At 31.8% G+C, this 20,352-nt stretch overlaps 1 protein-coding gene across 1 annotated transcript; it reads left to right on the forward strand.

Annotated features, from left to right (window-relative positions):
* The first annotated feature begins 881 nt into the window (after nt 1-881).
* On the forward strand, nt 882-18,095 carry LOC127724037 (low-density lipoprotein receptor-like). Its single transcript, XM_052230803.1, has 9 exons — nt 882-933; nt 2,254-2,373; nt 3,165-3,284; nt 4,528-4,653; nt 10,396-10,521; nt 11,341-11,466; nt 13,017-13,145; nt 14,058-14,220; nt 18,031-18,095. Exons 1-8 carry the CDS (start codon nt 882-884, stop codon nt 14,189-14,191), a joined length of 933 nt encoding a protein of 310 aa, XP_052086763.1. The 3' UTR covers nt 14,192-14,220; nt 18,031-18,095.
* Nucleotides 18,096-20,352: the final 2,257 nt, after the last annotated feature.

Raw genomic sequence — 20,352 nt, forward strand, 5'->3', positions numbered from 1 at the left:
CAGCATCAATATGCTATAAGAAGGACATGTAGACGTTACTATTTTAAGTTTACTTTTTGAATAAACTCGATATTGTGAAATAAAAAAAAGTAAAACAAAAGATATCCAAGTCTTCCACTTTTTATTCACATTCAACAATTGCTAACGTACTGCGATTATTGAATTCTTGGATTTTTTCCTGAATAATTAAACACAAAGCAGCACATTATTTGAATAGTTATCATGATATAAAAAACCTCTTTTTTATTCGGTATAATGATTTTGTTTTTAAATTGTATGGTTATACAATACTTATGGACATGTAGGTGAAAACCACATCGGACATTGATTAGAAGGCGGGAACATATCATTTTCATGAAAACAGAAAGAAGATAGGCCAAAAAGGGGAAAGGACAAACGACAGTCATCAAAATATCATTACTCCAGAAGATAATCTTTGAATTCTCCATAAGGATGGCATTTATTACCTTTACAAAAATATATTTTTCTGTTTGTCACTCATATTGCTCCGAAAATGTTGTTGTGGAACTTTAACATGTTATGATGTAGATAAGGGAGCTACCATTTTATTTTTAGGGGGTGGGGGCTTGGATGAAAAATTTTGTCCTGCCTATTTATTTATCACTCTATTCGGTCCTGCCTTTTTATTTTTCACTCTATTCGGTCCTGCCTTTTTTTTTTTTAGTTTATCCTGATTTTTTTCATCCTGCCTCTTTTTTTGGGGCAAATAATCTCATCCTGCCTTTTTTTACTCAAAACTCCTGTCCTGCCTATTTTTTTCAAATTTCATCCTAGATATTTTTAGTTATATCTTGTTCATTCTTCACTGGTCAGTCTACTTTAACAATTAAAAAAACCACACATTTTCATTGCATATAAAAATGAATATAATATATGTGTTACTGGTGGTAATTTGTCTCCTAACTGTATGTGGTGAGCATATTTTTATTGAAATGTCTAAACACAGGCACATGATCGTATTCATAGCTCTTCATCTTTTTAATAAGCTTTGGATCTTCAAATATTTTAGCCTCGAGTATCACTGAAGAGACATTGATTGTCGAAATGCGCATCTAGTGCAGAAAAATTGTTACCATTAATATGTTATTGCAAAGAAGTTTGGGTAATCGCAAAGTTAATAGAAGACAAAATAAATCTAACTGTTGCCTCTCAAGCACTTAACGATCATTGATTCACAAAAGGAATAATTGTAATTGAAAAGAATAAAAAAGGAAATTATAGTATTTCCATTCCGATTTATGACAAACATAACTGTGATTTCGTTAAACTTCTTTTTCAGATAAATCACTGTGGAAATACTTATATAAATAAATTTAATTTGCATTCTGATATATGTGCAGATGATATCTTATAATGGCTTTAATTTTAAGGGCATTCATTATCTGTCAAATTCATTTCACTAATATGATCTAAATTCTCATATTTGATTTATAACATACTTTAACGCATATTAAATTTACAAAAAGTCCAAAAGAAACAATTTGAAATGCTAGATCGTCATTTCATGTGTATTTTAGACTAGACGCCATCTAAATAAACATCGAAATGATCTCAAGAGACTGCCGATTATCATACGACTTTATATAAAAAAAAATATAAATATGAAAACACCCACAAGCACGTTCAATCGTAAAACTACGATTGTTCTATGTCTGTTTGATTTCGAGTCATTGATTCAAAATATGTAGATCATCGTTTTACTTGTATAAGAATTACATTTTGAGTGCAAAATCCTTCAACGAAATGGATCTGTCTGATGGCTCCCTAGTATCCCTTTCCAATGTTAACATTCTCTCTCTTTTGATAACTGAACATGTGTTATCCTTCTTCGGTGAAGGGTTGATAGTAGGTCACATGAATTCGTATTTAAATGAGTTGAATTATTGACTAGCACGCATATATTACATAAACGATATTTTTTTTTCTCATTTTGACAAAACTGAACCAAACTGACTGCTAGTAGCAAAATATCATTTCACAATTCCACTTTTAGAAATGTTCGAAACAAAAAAAATCATATTGTATTTTTTTGTCTAAATCGTAGCTAATGTCCCATTAAGATTATATTATACTATAATTTGACATGCCGAGTTGAACTATAAAGCCTTTCGTAACAGAGACCTAATACATGTATGACGAAGATATGCATACCTTTAAAGTGCACCTGTAATAATGATAAATTATTTGTATTCGTCCAGAAATTACTACACGATTGTTCGTTCTGCTTTTAAGATTGCAAATGTAAGACTGGCTACACACAGTGTAACTACAGTAATGAATGTGTATATGCTGATCTTGCTTGCTATGGATGGAAAAAATGTCCTGATAACACATTCCCAGAGGCCTGCAGAGGTATTTTACTATTTGAGAGGAGAAAATCATGTATTAAGAACAAAATAGTTAAAACGAACGACCTAAAAAAGAAATAAGATCACTATAAAATTCAATATGAACTAATTTGACTATAAACACTATATTTAAGAGATAAGCATATATCTTTACATTCTTATGTTTTGGGACTGATATCGATTCGCTTTTTTACAATTAAGAGCATGATTACTGTTTTCATGTTTTCGTATTTAGTCTACCAGTTTCATGTTGGTTATTGTGCAAAATCATATTTTTCTTCGCTGTTCATCATATTGATTCTTGATATATATCATTGCAAATGCAGTGCCCATATTAGAGCGTAATGAGAAATTCATGCACTCAGTAAAAGCAATATAAATGGTGGAAGATACTAAAAAGGCAAAACAAAAGTCACTCGACATCAAAGTCAAATGAATTAAAGCCAAACAACAGTCACAACTTCTTTACCAAAAATATTATTAAACAACACGAACCCACCAAAACCGGGATTGGAATTTAATATTGCTCCTGGATGGAGCGAAGATTCAGTCGACGTCGTATTAGTCGCACATGTCGTTTAACTTGTAGCAAGACACAATTAGGTAATATGTCAAATTCGGTGAAGCATACATAAACAAGGACAAAGGAAATTAAATTGTAATTATTGATTAATGGTTCTAACATGCATTTTGATCCATCCGCCTTCTGCAAAACGCTGTTGCTGTTCTTCGTTATTGTTTTAAACTGGTTGTGTGTATGCGTGTTTAAGATGTATTTTATTGTCTATTTTGTAGATATTGAGTGTCAAAAAGGGTTTATAAAATGCAATGACCAGCTACAGTGTATAAACGCTGACCTCGTATGTCACCTGAAGGAACATTGTATCGATAAAAGTATTCCAAAAGCTTGTAAAGGTAGTATTATTGTAATAACTGTCTTGAAATATATAGGTTTACTGAATTAAATGCTACACTCATAATCTAGACAATCTAGTACAATGTATGTTTTATCTTTTAGATTGGACCTAATAACGTACATGCCGCCTTATAACTATGACTCGATGTTTTTCAGCATGCAACCATCACTGCTTTTGATTCACCAATTTAAAAACTTTAACAAATACTGCAAACTCCTGAAAAAGTGTTGTTAGTTAAATTCCTGATCGTATATAATTTATTTCTATTTTAATTTTGATGATTGCTTATTTTCATTGCTGAGGGTGGTAAAGGATTATTTTCGTGCAACGTGTTTTGCCATTTTTATTTCACGTGCAGCCGTGAAAAAGGTTCGTTATTCACCGTGTTTCGTGAAATCGGTAAAAAGATCAACGTGCAAGAATTTTTTAATTGTTCGTTCATCGTGAAATCTCAATTTTAATTCGCGTACTCCCGTGCAGATACCCCCCTTTACGCCCCTCATTGCTGCATGTCAATGCAGCATAAAGGTTAAAATCTGCAATAACTGCACATTGATAAAAGTAAATTCATTATCATGTCGATAGGAATATATCGCATACAAAAGGTTTGCAGTAAGCTTTTAAGGAACTGTATGACAATGAAAAATAGATATGAAGATTGTCATTAATATCTTGGTTTCTATCTATAATGTTAACGTTTTTTAAACTAAGAGATGACTTCCGCATTTGCGCAGTAAAACTGATAATGTCGATGTTTGTTGCAAACCAGAATGCAATGTTTAGGTTTACTTTTTGGTAGTAAAATTCCTCGGAATTCTGTTCATAATGATTTACCGTTTTTCCGTTTTTATTATTTTCGAAATCACAGAAAGTGTCGAAGATGTAATTCCCGTCCTTTTTCCCTTCATCATGACATCACTGAATACGACTTACATCTATCACAGCATTTTCACTTTCAATGAGCAACATGAAGAGTGTCACTAGAAGAACATGATTTTCTTACCATATAGAAGCGAGTCCAGCTCTTGTTTTAATAGAGTTCTAATCGTTACATATACGTCTTAAGGTTAGTGTGAAGTGTTTAGTAGACTATTGCTTTTCCTTTCATCGTTTGTTTTTACCTTGGCGTCTCTGTTTTTCTTCGCCTTAGGATTTTTATGGACCATTCTGTATCTCTTGTATGTTTCTTTTTGGTGTTTTCAATGCCTGTAATATTTACATATGTTACATTGATATTTTAGCATTTAAATGCCCTGAATACGAAGTGAAATGCTTGGACGGCAATAAATGTATCCACGAAGAGGAACTATGTGATGGCAAGTCTTCTTGCCTTGATTCATCAGATGAATATAAAGACTTTTGTAGAGGTAGCTAACTTAACTTCAGAAAATCATATACATCTGCAAAAGGACAAAATTCATTACAATGTCGAAAAATTACTACATGTTAGAAATTTATCATACATTATATAATTTTCGTTTTAAAAACGGTGAATCAGCAAGAGATTTTGAACAAATATTATACCTTTATACCTTTATCTTCGGGTCCTTAAAATAAGCCAAAGGCTTCTACTGACCCCTCATCTTGGATTGTCGTAATGCAATTTCTCCTCTCATAATAAACGCATAATAATATATTTATATATATTATACTTATAAAAATAGAACTTATTTAGGTGTGCGCAGCTTAACAATTAACATGAACATATAAATTTATGTGGGTTTCAATTCTCGCCATTTAACGCTGACTTAAATTTATTCAAAGTCTTTGCCGTCACTGTTAAATCTGACAGGTTATTCCACTGATCCACTACTCTAATTGAAAAAGTCTTTAGTCTATGTGTCGTCTTACACTTTTTCTTAAAGAGTTTTAATGAGTGACCTCTAGTATTATTAGATGGTGCTAAAGTAAATAAGCTCATCCAGTTTATATCATCTATACCATGCAACGCTTTATATACTTGTATCATATCATTTCTATCCCTACGATATTCCAAGGGTATATTGGTAATACATTTATAAACAGTTATCATTGGAATAAGATAATTAATAAATATATTTTACATTTATCTATTTAATGAATTACAAATGAAAAGAATGCAGGCAGGGTTGACTTGTTAAAAAAAGAAGAACTATATATTAACTTTGAAGTCTTCCATTAAAAGACGTGATCATCAACCTGTCAAAGTATGTCATCATCAATAACAAATGCTTAAACTGTAGCTGTACAATGGAGCCTCGGGGAATGCAACCAATGCATAAATCTCAATGCTTGGAAAATTGTCTCCGTTATACTATAGTTTTGTAATATCTGAACTACGAAAAATGAAGGAAGATAGCAAAACTATGGTACTTAACAGCGGCCGACTGAATTTTTAGAAAGGAACAACAGAGTCGATGTGGGGCCACTAAGCCAATCTACTCGCTTTGAATCAGCCGATATAAATGAATGCCTAGCGTGGGAATCGAACCCACGTACGACAAGTCTATTGTCCTATATATAAAAACGAACAAAAGTCCGCTCCCAGAACTAATCGAATCAATTCTAAAATGAAAATAAAAAGATGTATTTATATAATGGAAACAATAATAAAAATAATTAGGCCAAATGAACTATAACTGTCTTGAAGTTTTTGTTAAGTTAGGATAGGTTGATAGCCTAAATTTTCGGTAATTGATATTTATACTCGGGTTTCATTCCCAATGACTCAGGTCATGATTGTATAGCTATAAAATAGGTTAACAAATTGTAATACATTGCTGACATCTCGACTTAAACGAGATTGCTTAAGAAAGTGATAATAATAATGTTGGACCATTAGAATTAGATAGGGTCTGGTCGCTCAAAACGAAGTATAAATTTTAAGGCCTATTTATAAGCAAAGCATGTTTTCTCAATCGTGACCATTTTGGAAACCCTATTATTATATTATAATAAATTTGCTGTTTTGGCTTTTGATACAGTTTTAAACGTGTTAATGATTCCTTGAAAATTAATTTCTTCATGCTCATAAATCATTATAATATTATTCAAAGATAAAAACAATTTGAAGTTCATAATTTCGATTAATCTCAGAATCCAACAGTCTTCAAAATCTCAGAAATATGTCGTCTTTCGTCCATGAAATCCATGCTTACTGATGATTCTCTAGCGCAGCGTTATAGTCCTACAGATAAAGAGATAAGTGATTTCGGCTAAGGTCAATTCACCGCAAAGCATATCCAGAACATCTTATTCTTTTAATATTTTTTCGTCTGCAACGATATTCTACGTAATCATAAACGCGTCCATCACTGTCGAAGAATTTTGTCTATCTGATATACCCGCCGTTCAAGACGTCTCGTGCATTTTTAGAAAATAGGCGGGGTTTTAGTTGAAAGGCCCGAGAAGGGTAAATTTTAATTGATTCTTATCTGATTTATTTCTATGGTAAAAAACAATAATATATACAATACAAGTTGCTTTCTTTAAAAAAAGAAATGCAATCGTAAACCCAAATGCTTGTTTGGCATTAGATATAAGATAATTGTTTAAAAAAAAAGATTTATTGTTTTATATCATTTTTGTTATATAAGAATTAGAAACTGACAGTGACTGTTTACTTAAAGTAAATACTGTTCAATGTGGGGTGAAATGTTCTTGTTAAAGGAATATTTTTTTCTCTCCTCTCTCCCAAAAGACATCATGTTAAGTCACCCACTTGATGTTCCATTCTAAGATGCTGGTTTTTGTTTTTAGATTAGAGTTAGTTTTTAGGCTAAAGTTCAAATGCAAATGTGAAGAAATTTAATCAATTAATGATTATATGTGTTTAAGAAATGCAATACGTGAACCTGTAAAATAGCCGTTTTTATTGGAATTAGAGATATGTTCATGGGCTTGATATTGATCATTATTAAGATCCTTACACCTGCTCTGCAAGGTTTTTTATGCTTAGGGTAGCAAGCATTGGCAATTTTAAGTTATGTGCTTTGTGTATGCTCTTAAAAGTTTTAGATGACAAACCTCTTTTGTTAAAAACAAACACTTTTAAAACCTTTAACTCGCTTTGAAGATATTTTCCGGATGTCCCTTTTTATTTTGATGTTTTCTTATATTTTAAATTGTGGGTCATGAAAAAAAGCCTGCAAGTTTAATTGTAAATATATACAATTTGAATCGCACTGTATCCTCTTCACCTTGATGACCGAAACCAATTCATTAAAAAAGATATTTATAGCCTAGACAAAACAGCTTACACCTTGTACTTATAAACAAACAAACAAATTGAAAACAACAAAAAAACTAACATGGGCAAACCTGAAATTACCACTGATCAGTATACCCATCATTTAAATATGAGTTTGTTTAAAGGTCACATTTATGAACTGTTATTAGGTGTTCCTTTTTGTCGAGCCTTCGACTTTAGTCGAAAAAACGAGACAAAGCGATTCTACATTCCGTCGGTGTCGTCGGCGGTGGCGTCCACAAATATTCACTCTGTGGTTAAAGTTTTTGAAATTTTAATAACTTTCTTAAACTATTCTGGATTTGTACCAAACTTGGACAGAAGCTTGTTTATGATCATAAGATAGTATCCAGAAGTAAATTTTGTAAGAATAAAATTCCATTTTTCCGTATTTTACTTCTAAATGGACTTAGTTTTTTCTGCTGGGAAACAATACATTCACTCTGTGGTTAAAGTTTTAAAATTCTAATAACTTTCTTAAACTATCCTATATTTGTACCAAACTTGGACAGAAGCTTGTTTATGATCATAAGATAGTATCCAGAAGTTTTTTTGTAAAAATGAAATTCCATTTTTTCCGTATTTTACTTATAAATGGACTTAGTTTTCTGCTGGGATACAATACATTCACTCCGAGGTTAATTTTTTTTTTAAATTTTAATAACTTTCTTATACTATCCTGGATTTGTACCAAACTTGGACAGAAGCTTGTTTATGATTAAAAGCTAGTATCTAGAAGGAAATTTTTTGTTAAAATTTTGTACCTGTTTATCTGTATTTTACTTATAAATGGACTTAGTTTTTCTTCCAGTTAACATTACATACAGTCTGAAGTTATTTTTTTTAGATTTATAAACTATCCTGGATTTTTACCAAACTTGGACAGAAGCTTCTTAAAATAAAAAAAAATAGTATTGAGAGGAATATTTTTATTGATGTTTTCCTCATTTTTGTTGAGCCTGCGATTTACAGCAAAAGTAGGCGAGACACTGGGTTCCGCGGAACCCTTGCGAATTTTTTTTTAATATTAAAGGGTGTCTTTAACATGGTAAAATAACACTACTGTCTTATGGTATGTATGTAAATTCTTTTAAACCAGGTGTATTCATAAGCACATGTCCCAAGTCCGAAGCATGTTGTTTAGTGGTTGTCTTTTTTTGGTGCAGTTCATATTTGCTTTTTGTTTCTGGTTTGAAGTTAAATTAGATCTGTTTGTTTTTTCCTGTTTAAATTGTTTTATAACAGTGTTTTGGGGCCTTCGGTAGGATGCTGTCCAATGTGAGCCAAGCTTTTGTGTTGAAAGCTGAATTATAACCTATAATTGCTAATTTTGACTACACTGTGTTTTGATGGAGAGTTGTCTTCCTACCACATTTAAAAAGATATTCCCTGACATTTGACAAATCCATTAGAATAATCGAGATATTGAAATTGAACTGAAGTTGCCTAGTAGGTTTCTTACATTGACCCGGCTATCCTTTTTCTCTCATGCTGGATAGTTTTATACTGGTCATTTGGGGGCACTGTGTAGCCTGCTGATCAGTGAGATGGCTCAAAATCTTTTTATACTATTTTACATTTTCGTACTTAATATAGTAAAACCGAAAATTCATCATCTGATCGTCTTTAAGAAATAATAATTATTTATTTTTATTTTGACGAACATTTTGAAGAGCATTAATTACTACAGGCCGAACATACAGTTAGATAATCTGTTCCCTGACCAAGATAACTATAAATAGAAATTATTTTTTCTTATCTCTGCCTGCATCTGTCATCACTCGGTGTCTATTAATTAATCGACATTTGATAAGGAAATAACGTTGCAATATTTAAACAGAGAAAATTGCAATTTTAAAGAAAATAAAAACTATTCAAGGACGTATATCAATTTAGATTATATACGTCCTTGGTCTATCCTAGACGAAAAATTTCAATAAAGTGCAAGAAAGACTTCATTTTAATTTCAGTATTGTCCTTTAGTAAGTCCCACAAGGACGTTGAGGTATGAAACTTATGAAATAGCCTGCTTCGTACATTATGTACATTTCCCTAGACTCGGAATCTTAAGTGAAATGCTAGTAATACTTCTTTTATAGATTTTAGTTTAAACAAATCTCGTTTCGAATATAAATCGCATTGTTTACGTGAAATCTTATCTCATATCTACATGTAAACACAGCTGGTTTCAACGTTTGACTCTAATTAGAATAACTACGCGTATATGTTAACCCGAATAATTCAGTCCCTCCCCGTAATCGATCTCTCCTACTTGCGAGTAATCGTAGATCAGCGGAATATAACGACTGAATCATTCGGGTTACGTATATGTAAGGTAAATATTAGCAGCTTGTAATTGCGTGCAAGGAAGTATTCAAGTGCTTGTTAAAGTAGCTTGCGTCATAATAAATTTCGCATCATATGTAACATATCTCTATAGCAACTTTAAGATTCTAATGATTCAACAGGTCAAATAATAAGCTATTGCGCATGTATATGAAAGGTGGCCATAGAAAGAAACAGATGTATTCCGAATAACATCCGGTGTTCCGAAAGACTACGGACATCGTCCAATATATACTGCGTAAACCCTCAGGGGTTTACGCAATAAAATGTTAAACAGCGAAAGCAATCTCTCGGAAACCTCGCTCTACTTCGTCTCGTGAGGGTTTCAACAAAAACTATGGTATAATAATTTACGACACACCAAAAAACAATCTATCCAAAAGATATATAATATATATAACACATCAAATGTACAGCAGACAGTTTTGAAAAACTGATTAATTCATATATGAATGATTCATACTTTAACATTGCGTGAAATGTATAATTGTTAATACGTCTTATATTTTTTTTTCTTCTTTTTGTATTCTCAAAGGCCATAAATGTAGTTGGGGCTATACTAAATGTGACGATGGATTGCAATGTATTCCTGAGAAAAAAATATGTGACGGTACAGTCAGCTGTCGAGATGGATCTGATGAAAACGCAGATATGTGTTCCGGTACAAACTGTGTATGCCAAATGAAAAAAAAATGACTGGTTTCAGATGTGTATTTGCTGGGCTTGATATAGATATACATCAACGATAATATAATATAGTAGTAAATAGGTACATGTATATGATTAATATAAGGCGACTTAAAGATATGTTGTTAGTCAATAGTTGACTGAATCTAGATTCGCCTGGCGGGTGATACGTGTAAAGCAGAAGACTAGAACCCTGTCGCACCACTTTCAAAAATACGACACAATAGATAAGCAACACTCACGAAAATGTAAGAACAAAATTTAAAGAGTGTGTCTATTAACCCATTAAAGAACCGGAGTAAAACTAGATGCACTGTAGGATTTAGGAGTCTCTGTGGATGCTCTAGGGCCACCAAAGTATTTAGTCGACTATATCTTACATACGATGCGGACACAATATTTTTGTTTCAAGTGAATAAACAAACAAAACAGGCAAATTAAAGGAAGAATCAATTACAAATCATAAGAAAACTGGACAATACAGTCTAACAGAAGTCCAAAAACATTTCTTAGAACACTGAAGACTGCAAAAAATGAACCCTGAAAGAAACCTGGGGATGATCACAGGTGCTCCGGGAGAGGTTTTTCTGTAGACCAAATAAGAAACTTGAATGGATTAGGAGGAAGTTAAACATTTCAATTATATGAAAAGATTTTTTATTTATTTTATAATTCATGCATTACACAATAAACATTTGAGGGCCGTATGCAAGTAGTTTAAATTATTGAATAGTCTGAAGTAAGATATTAGTTTAACTTTATTGTGTATAATAAAGCGTTTGATATAATTTAGGGTACAGATGCTTTCGAGATTGGGTGAAGTGTTCCGATGGACTTCAATGTATTAAACTAGAGTTCCTTTGCAATGGTGAGGCAAAATGCAATGATGGTACTGACGGTTATAATGGAGCATGTAAAGGTATAATATGTATGGTGTTTTATGTAATGGTGCAGGGTATATGGTGAAATGGTGTAAGTGGAATGTTTAAATCATTCAAATATTGAACATTTGTTGTAGATACGATATGCATAGGCAAATGCGTAGCTTAAAAAATAGAAACGTTTTTCTAAAAATATAGTGTCAAATAACAATCATATGGTGTATTTTATTTACATTTTTCGACCCATCTGTTCCAGATTTTTAAGAGTGAGGTTTTTATTAATTCAATTCTGACAAGTGAATATTACTTTTTCATTTAGGGTTTGAAAACCGTCATAGTAATTATGTTAATCGCAAAAGACTTCTTTAAGGATGTATTCTTCTGACGTTTCAGTCTCGTTGAAATCTCGTTCTGGAATTATTTCCAAAACATGTAATACAAGTGGAAAATAGTAATGAATTGGAAAAATTTTCTAATCAAACTTAACTCTGTGAAAAAATTGTATATTTACAATAAGTAGTTTTTGAGTAGGACATTTTTCAAATTTTATAACCAATCAAGTCAGTTTTTTAGCCAAAATTTTGAGAAAATGGGTAAGGGGCACAAGAAATGATTTTACCAGACACATGAACATCCCATATCACTTTTTTCTTATCAAATTTCTTAGATATGTATTATTCAATCATTTATAACAAAGAAGCTAAAATAATATGCATTTTGTTCTTAAAACAGAGAAAAATCACAAATTTACAAAATTAACAGAATTGTGAATTTGACAGGAAAAGGATCAAAATATGATAAAACTTTCTTATATTAACACCTACCTATAGTTTTTTTTTAATTAAATTCATTCAAATTGATCCACTTCATCTTTATTAAAAGTATGAAAAAAAGTTTAATTGTGGAAATGTGATTTTTTTCACGATAATAGCCTAAAAATGGGTAAAAATTGATGAAAAATGGAAAAATCATCAAAATTGGGTACTTTTAAAGGGCCGTAGCAAAAAAAGAAGTGCACCACTATATGATTTTCCTTCACCAATTATTTTTTTACACTCTTATAAACCTAAAAATCAGGTTAAGAAAAAAAGTTTAATTCTAGAAATTTTTGGCTCCTCAGAGGTGTACATCCTTAATACAAAAAAAAATTTACATTGCCATTAAATGTAAAAAAAACCAAATTAAGAATTTGTTATTGAACCAATGGATGTTTTAAAATTAAGGGAATCATTTCTTAAGGTAGGCTGTTTTTGCATGTTCTCATTTTGTCGTGATATGGTCTTTTTTCTACTTCACTTGATAGATGAACAAAATATTTGAGTTTCTATGTTATTTCCAGAGATACAACTATGAAAATCAATTTATTATAATTTTGTTGTGCATAATATGCATTTCTTAAATAAAACTGATAGGGGTAATGTCACTTTATAATGCATGAGAGTTTCAACACCAACCAAAACAAAATGGCTGACAAAATATAAATGTATGTATATTTATTCATACCAAATACACAAAAAATTGCAAATACGTGTGTGTGCTTGTCGGTATTATTACCTAGAAAAATGCCATTTTATATCTACGTTTTCAGATTATCAGTGTCCACATCTCTATACCAAATGTCCTAGCGGAGGACAGTGTATTTATGAGCAACACACGCTATGTGATGGCAAACAAGATTGTGACAATGGAAGTGATGAATCCAAATACTTTTGTACATGTAGGTTTTTATACAATCCTCACATGTAATTAAATAGCACTGAAAAACCTATCACAGTATCAAAGTTATACTGAACAGTTACTATTGCATGAATATTCATGACAAGGTATTCGGAGTGTACGTGTATATGACGGTAACATTAAGTCAAAAGAAAACATCATTATAATTCCCCCTAGAACTCTGGTTGGCTGCCTATTGTAAGTATAATAAAGTAGGCTCAAAATCTTTTAGTGATTTTTACAGATTGATTTGAAGAATTCATTTATATACATCATATACCGGTTTACAGATACGAGGTTGCGCCTTATGTGTAATTGCTTCGCTCACGGTGCGAAGCTATTAGTTCATACGATATTCACGCCATCTTGAAATTATTACGTAACAAACATCTGTTCTCATTGGTTGCCTTATGATTTTGGAAAGATTCTATTGAGAATGAGATATAGAATCGGGAACATGTTCCCGGACAGGAGAAGCTATCAAATACGGAAAATTTACATTATGAGTACTCATCATCCGATCCGATACCCGATTAATGAATAACTTTGTTGATAATGTTGAAGTGATATGGATAAATGAATGCTCACCTTCGTATATGTTCCGCACTACTGTGTGAAGCTAACTGTTTTATTTGATATGCACGCCGTTTTGAAATTATTACTTAAAAATATCGTTTCTGATTGACTGCATCTGGATTTGGGAAAGGTTATATTGGCTACAATGAGATATAGAATTGGGAACATGTACCAGACAAGGGGAAATATCAAATACGGTAGATAAAGAATAAAATTGCAGTATGGTTATTCTAGACCCAATCAACAGTTGTTGCTACATGTTGACGTAATTTATGGTACTGCAAAGCACTCCATACCTTTTCAGAAAGGTTAAACTTGTATTGATTTTGTATTTAAGACTACCAATGTGAACAGCCATATATCAAATGTCCAAGCGGATTACAGTGTATTTACCCTAGAAGAAATATTTATTGTAACGGAATAGATGAATGCGTTGATGGATCTGATGAAGCTGACAGATTTTGTCGTTAAAGCAAGCCCACTACAGGGAACCTTGTAAGGTAAGTAAATAGCACAATAGATTGTTTAAGGACTTGACAAATTTTGTATATTTAGAGGAGTACTAAAGTTGAATTTTAACTTAATCCCTTTGACACGACTAAGTAAACTACAGTTGCTAACATCTACGCTAACATCTACGCCATTTGGTCCCTGGTGGATAGTTGTCTCATTTTTTTAGATTGTTGAACCCTGGGTCTTTCACACTGAATGCTACATTAATGAATTACAGTATTTATTTAATAGTTGCAACATTACGTTCTGCAGAATATTTCCGGCGATATCTTATAAGATATGATTATATCCTGAACACAAAAATGATGGGTTTACGTCAAGAAGACAGCAACCAAACGATTATTCAACAACATACACGTGTCTTTACAATATGTCACGCTTTAATTCGTTTCGAGTCTATAAAAGTTGTCAATAACAATAAATATCAAAGGTCTGCCATTAACATCCATTTGTTTTTCAAATAAAGAAAAATATGCGGATATGACATAGGACAACTATATTCAATGACGTGGTTCCTAACTTGGGACGACTAATGAACATGTGACGGGATTCACGACTGTATCTAAATCTCAACCCTCCCACTGCTTGGTACTATACCAACAGACAAAGCCAGCTTTGTATGTGCTGGTTCACAGTCTGGAAGCAATGTTACCTTATAGCTACTCAGAAACATAATTCTAACTCAACCAGTCTGCTTTCTGCCTTGATCTTGAAATAAGTAGGCTTGAATGAAAGCATTTAACAACCCATGTTACATGTACCTAGCATTGGATGGAGGTTTCAATGACCTCTCAAATAAAAAAAAACTTTAAATAACATACATGTATATGTTAATGTTTTTTTGCTAGTTTGATAATAATTGTAGAAAAGTGTAATAAGGTGTTTTTTTTTGAAGAAAATAATTTATACATTAAGCTAGATGCAATCAAACGCCCTGAAAAAAAAATAACCTGCTGTGATGGCAATGAGTCATTTAATATAAAAAAAAAGAAGATGTGGTATGATTGCCAATGAGACAACTCTCCACAAGAGACCTAATGACACAGAAATTAACAAATACAGGTCACTGTACGGCCTTCAACAATGAGCAAAGCCCATACCGAATATATATAGTCAGCTATAAAAGGCCCCGAAATGACAAATTTAAAACAATTCAAACGAGAAAACTATCGGCCTAATTTATGTACAAAATAATGAACGAAAAACAAATATGTAACACAGCAACAAACGACAACCACTGAATTACAGGCTCCTGACTTGGGACAGGCACATACAGAATGTGGCGGGGTTAAACTAATTTGAAGGCGCCAAACCTCCCCTAACATGGGGATAGTGGTGTAACAGTACAACATAAGAACAAACTATAAAAATCAGTTGAAAAGGCTTAACTCATCAGATGGATACAGATAGAAATACATCAAACAAAAACACAGAATGGACGTGGACGGTGTACTTGTACATCCAAACAACAAAAAGACGCTAAATACAGATCCAAGAGTACTCGCAGTCACTGACAGCTAGTTCAAAGCCAATAACAACTAATACAAAAAATGATGCATCTAAACTAAATTATCAATCAGTACACATCCAACATCCAATGGATTTAGTGTAAAGACGTCATAAACAGTCAGAGAAAAACATGACCTTGTGCAATGCCAAGATACAGGTATCGACAGATTGTAGAGCCATGAATGTGAATATGTATATAACAATAATATTTAGTTTGATTTAAATTTACTGATAACAAAATCAATATTAATACCAATAAAAACAATATTCAAAGATCTAATTACAGTGTTGAATTGGTAACCATTCAGAATAAGTTTATATAAAGGATCGATAAGTTTACCGGGATCGTTTCTAAATTATCGGGCTCGGTAAACAACATCTCAGTAAAAATGAGGATGTGCTTTCTTCAATGACATGGTTACTTACTTGGGACGGCAAATGCAAATGTGGTGGGATTCACGACTGTATTTAAATCTCTACTCCCCACTGCTTGGTAGTAGACCAACAGACAAAACAAGCTTTGTATGTGTTAGTTCACAGTCTGGAAGCAATATTATCTTATAGCTACTCAGAAACATAATTCTAATCAATCAGTCTGTTTTCTGTCTTGATCTTGAAATAAGTAGGCTTGAATGAAAGCATTTAACAACCCATGTTACATGTACCTAGCATTGGATGGAGGTTTCAGTGACCTATCAAATAAAAAAAAACTTTAAATAAAATACATGAATATGTTAATGTTTATTGCCAGTTTGATAATAATTGTAGAAAAGTGTAATAAGGTGTGTTTTTAAAGAAAATAATTTATACATAAAACTACTACGCAGGCACGTTAACTAAGATGCAATCAAACGCCCTGGAAATAACCTGCTGGCAATGAGTCATTTAAGTTTAGACAAAAACTAAGAGTTTAATATAGGAAGCGTGCTTTTTATACAACGTTATACTTGAGAAGAATACATAAAAAATTATTCTTAGTTTCATAACTTTGTCATCTTATTGTTTCATATTATTAACACTCAATATACACAACTACATCGAAAGTAAACGCAAGTAGGATTTGAGAAAAAAAAAGCTAAATTACTCTACGTGCAAATGCATGTTCTGTCCATTCTCAAAAAAATATAATACAAAAGTATAACAAAAATACCGAACTTCAAGGTATAAAAAAGGGAAAGTACACGGGAAACTTATTAAGCGTACTAGATGGAAAATATCCAGAATTTTCCTGTTATTTGATTAGCTACTTTCTTTAAAATATACTATCTATGTTGGTCCAATGATTGCTTTGTTTCAAGTTTAAAGTAATTCATTTAGTCATTTAGTGGCATCATCCTTGAACAGATTGTCAGTTTATCTAAAATGCATTGCTCTTCGAAAAGGGGGAGGGAGTAGTCAAATTGAACTGAACTCAAAGACACGGAAAGTACAAATACAAGTTGGAAATAAGGTAACAAAGACAGCAATACATGTTGTATCAAATCAAATATTTCTATCATAATGGAAGTTTAATATAGAGTGTTAACAAAATTTGTTCAAACTTTCAAATATTTAGTTAAGGAACCAACTTATATAAAAGAAAATGAATTCACAACATACTTCTAAGAAAACCACAGATTCAGCGACAGCAACGATGTCAAAATAGGTATTTATTCAAGGTGTTCCGAGTTAGTAGTTCATGTTGAAATAGTGAAATCCGCTTTGTTAAGATTCGTTTATGAACAATATTGTGTGGTGCAGCATCATTCAATATCAGTTTGTTTAATTTCTCTTGCGGTACTGTGATATAATGAATTTATCAAAGGATACTGTGTATACATCACTTAGACAGCAATCTATCACAATGACACAAAATAAAAGATATAATACCAATGGGCAACACAATCTACTATTGTGTGCGCTTTAGAAAAGTGTTGAAGTATTTTGTTCGACTTTAACTCCCCCTTATTTCCTTAACTCTAATATACTTTCTGTTTTGCATGCATTTGGCTACGGCATTTACTAATCAAGTGCTGCTAAGGACCATTATATTTTAATTCTTAATATAATTTAAAAAAAAAGAAAAGGAATAACAAACTTTCGATGTGAGCCAATGCTCCGTGTTGAAGGCCGTACCTTGACCTATAATGGTTTACTTTTATAAATTGTTAGTTGGATGGAGAGTTGTCTCATTGGCACTCATACCACATCTTCCTATATCTATTTAAGATTTCGTTGTTATATTGTGTTTACTTCGTTGTGCAAAAACGAAAACTGATTAAACAAAATGTTTTTTTTTTATTTTGCAGATTCCGCACAAGGACAGATACAAAACCCGATGAAATTCATATATTTTCAAATCTAAATAAACAAATAAATCAATTAATTGTGTCTTTTTTCTTTATATTTTAATTTTTTTAAAAGGATGAAAGTTTTGCAGTTTACAATATCCATTCAAGCCAAAGACAAACACAGATATTACACACGTTACACAAACGACTTTTGTTAGGGCTGAACAAAAGATAATGTTAAAAATCTGCGAAACTGTTGCTGTAAAACAAAGTTTACAAATTAATCTTCGGGGTGTCTCTTTAAAGTTTTTTTTATATAAGATAATTGTGATTACAACAAAAAATTTTAAACGATATTTCAGTATCTTCTTTCACAACTTAAATAAAAAAAAATAAATAAACAATGATTATATATGACAGTTCTGTGACGTTCTGGCAATTTGTTACAAACTATTGCAGTACAACATATTGAAATATTAAAATTTGGAATACTAACTTACATTTCAAAAAGCTAAGTGTTTTAGATCGAAAACTTTCAAAATTTGAAACAAATTAAAAGAGGAAACAAACCGCCTTATCTATTACTACGAATAACGATAAACAATTATGGTAGACACAAAATAACGACAGCATATCCCGTGGATTACAGGCTTCTTGCTCGAGACAGACACATTCAGTGGCAAAATCGATGACACAAGAACAATAGAAAAGACACTCTTCTCATGAAAAATTCGAGAAAATATTTTTTAAAACAATGCCAGTGATGATACTGATGAAAATATTTCTAAACGACAATCGTAAATTTTAAAGAAATTATTTATTAAATGTGTCATTAGAAATGCTAGTACATTAATTAACACGATGTTTTATGTTTATTATTTATCGAAAACATTACATAAGAAGCTCGTGAAACTGAAATTAAAAAAAAATCTTTGCTGTTTATTTTTTTTTATTGTTAAATAAAAAAAAAAAAAAAAAAAAAAAAATGGAAAAAATCATGTACATGCAAAATCAAAAGATCTTTCATGTCATTAATTTTCTTTGTGTTCCATATAGTCCAGAGCATGTTGCAATTTCCCAGAATATACCTATTTTTTACATCTAAGATTTCGAGTACACCGGTCTTATCTTGTCACGTGATATAGAAGTATTGTCTTTTTGTGGATATAACAATTTGAAAGTTATGTCTGTGTAAATTCAAAAATTAGAGATAAATAGTTTTACAAATGAGGTTTTCCTGTAAAAGATTTTTACATTTTTTTTATACAATTTTTAGAAAAGGTTGTCTGTACATATATGAATGCATGTGTGGTCTTCTCGATCTATTCATATTCAATATTTACATCGGGATACAAATGAATGTAACTCCGTTTGAATTTGCCTAGTAACTTTCAAAAGTGATAATCTTTGCTGCATATCTATCTATTCCTTTGGATTTTTTTCCTGAACTTCTCTGATCTCTCTGCATTCATATGCGGATAATTTGCATGTTCCAGAATGGTATACAGCCAGTAGAAAAACTAAAGACTTGAAAATTGCGAGTCATTTTAGTAAAAATGATCGCATGGTTCATATCCCTTAAACATATAAAAATAAGAAGATGTGGTATAATTGGTAATAAGACAACTCTCCAAATGAGATCAAATGGCATAGAAGTCAGCAACTATAGGTCACCGTAAGGTCTTCAACAATTGGCAAAATCAATACCAATATATTAAAGGCCCCGAAATTACAAAGTAAAACAATTCATACGAAAAATTCACGGGCTGGTTTATATACAAAACAATAAACGAAAAACAAATATGACATACAGCAACAATGCAAACGATAACCACTGAATCACTGGGACAAGCACATACAGCATGAATTTGCATGTACTATTTGCCACTAGACGCTAAACACCAATCGATCATCATCTTCAGTTTCAGCTTAATGCTTCTGTCCTTTGATGTGTTTTTCTTATTTTTTCGTGCAATTTTTATTTCGTATACAGTCATATTGATCAGGATTCAGTCAGTAGCTTCGTTAAGAGCTTAGCAAACAGTAATTAGACGACGATGGACTAGCCCCTACGATAACAAATACTCGATAAAATCTTTAGGCTATGTAAGTCAAACACTATAATGTATTAAAAAGCGTACCTGTATATAATTTTTGAGATTGAACTGTAGTATTTACTTTCCGGGAACTAGGTTGCTCTTTAGTGTACCCTTTTTTTTTAAATCAATATTTCTGAAAGCTGTGATTGGACAAACAATACAGCACCTACTAAGAAAAAAAAAATTCCAAACTGATGGATGAATCAGGTGTTTTTTACCTACAGGTGAAATTGGATTGTTG

This window comes from Mytilus californianus, unplaced genomic scaffold (genome assembly GCF_021869535.1).
Source record: "Mytilus californianus isolate M0D057914Y unplaced genomic scaffold, xbMytCali1.0.p SCAF_14, whole genome shotgun sequence".
Taxonomy (NCBI): Eukaryota; Metazoa; Mollusca; class Bivalvia; order Mytilida; family Mytilidae; genus Mytilus; species Mytilus californianus.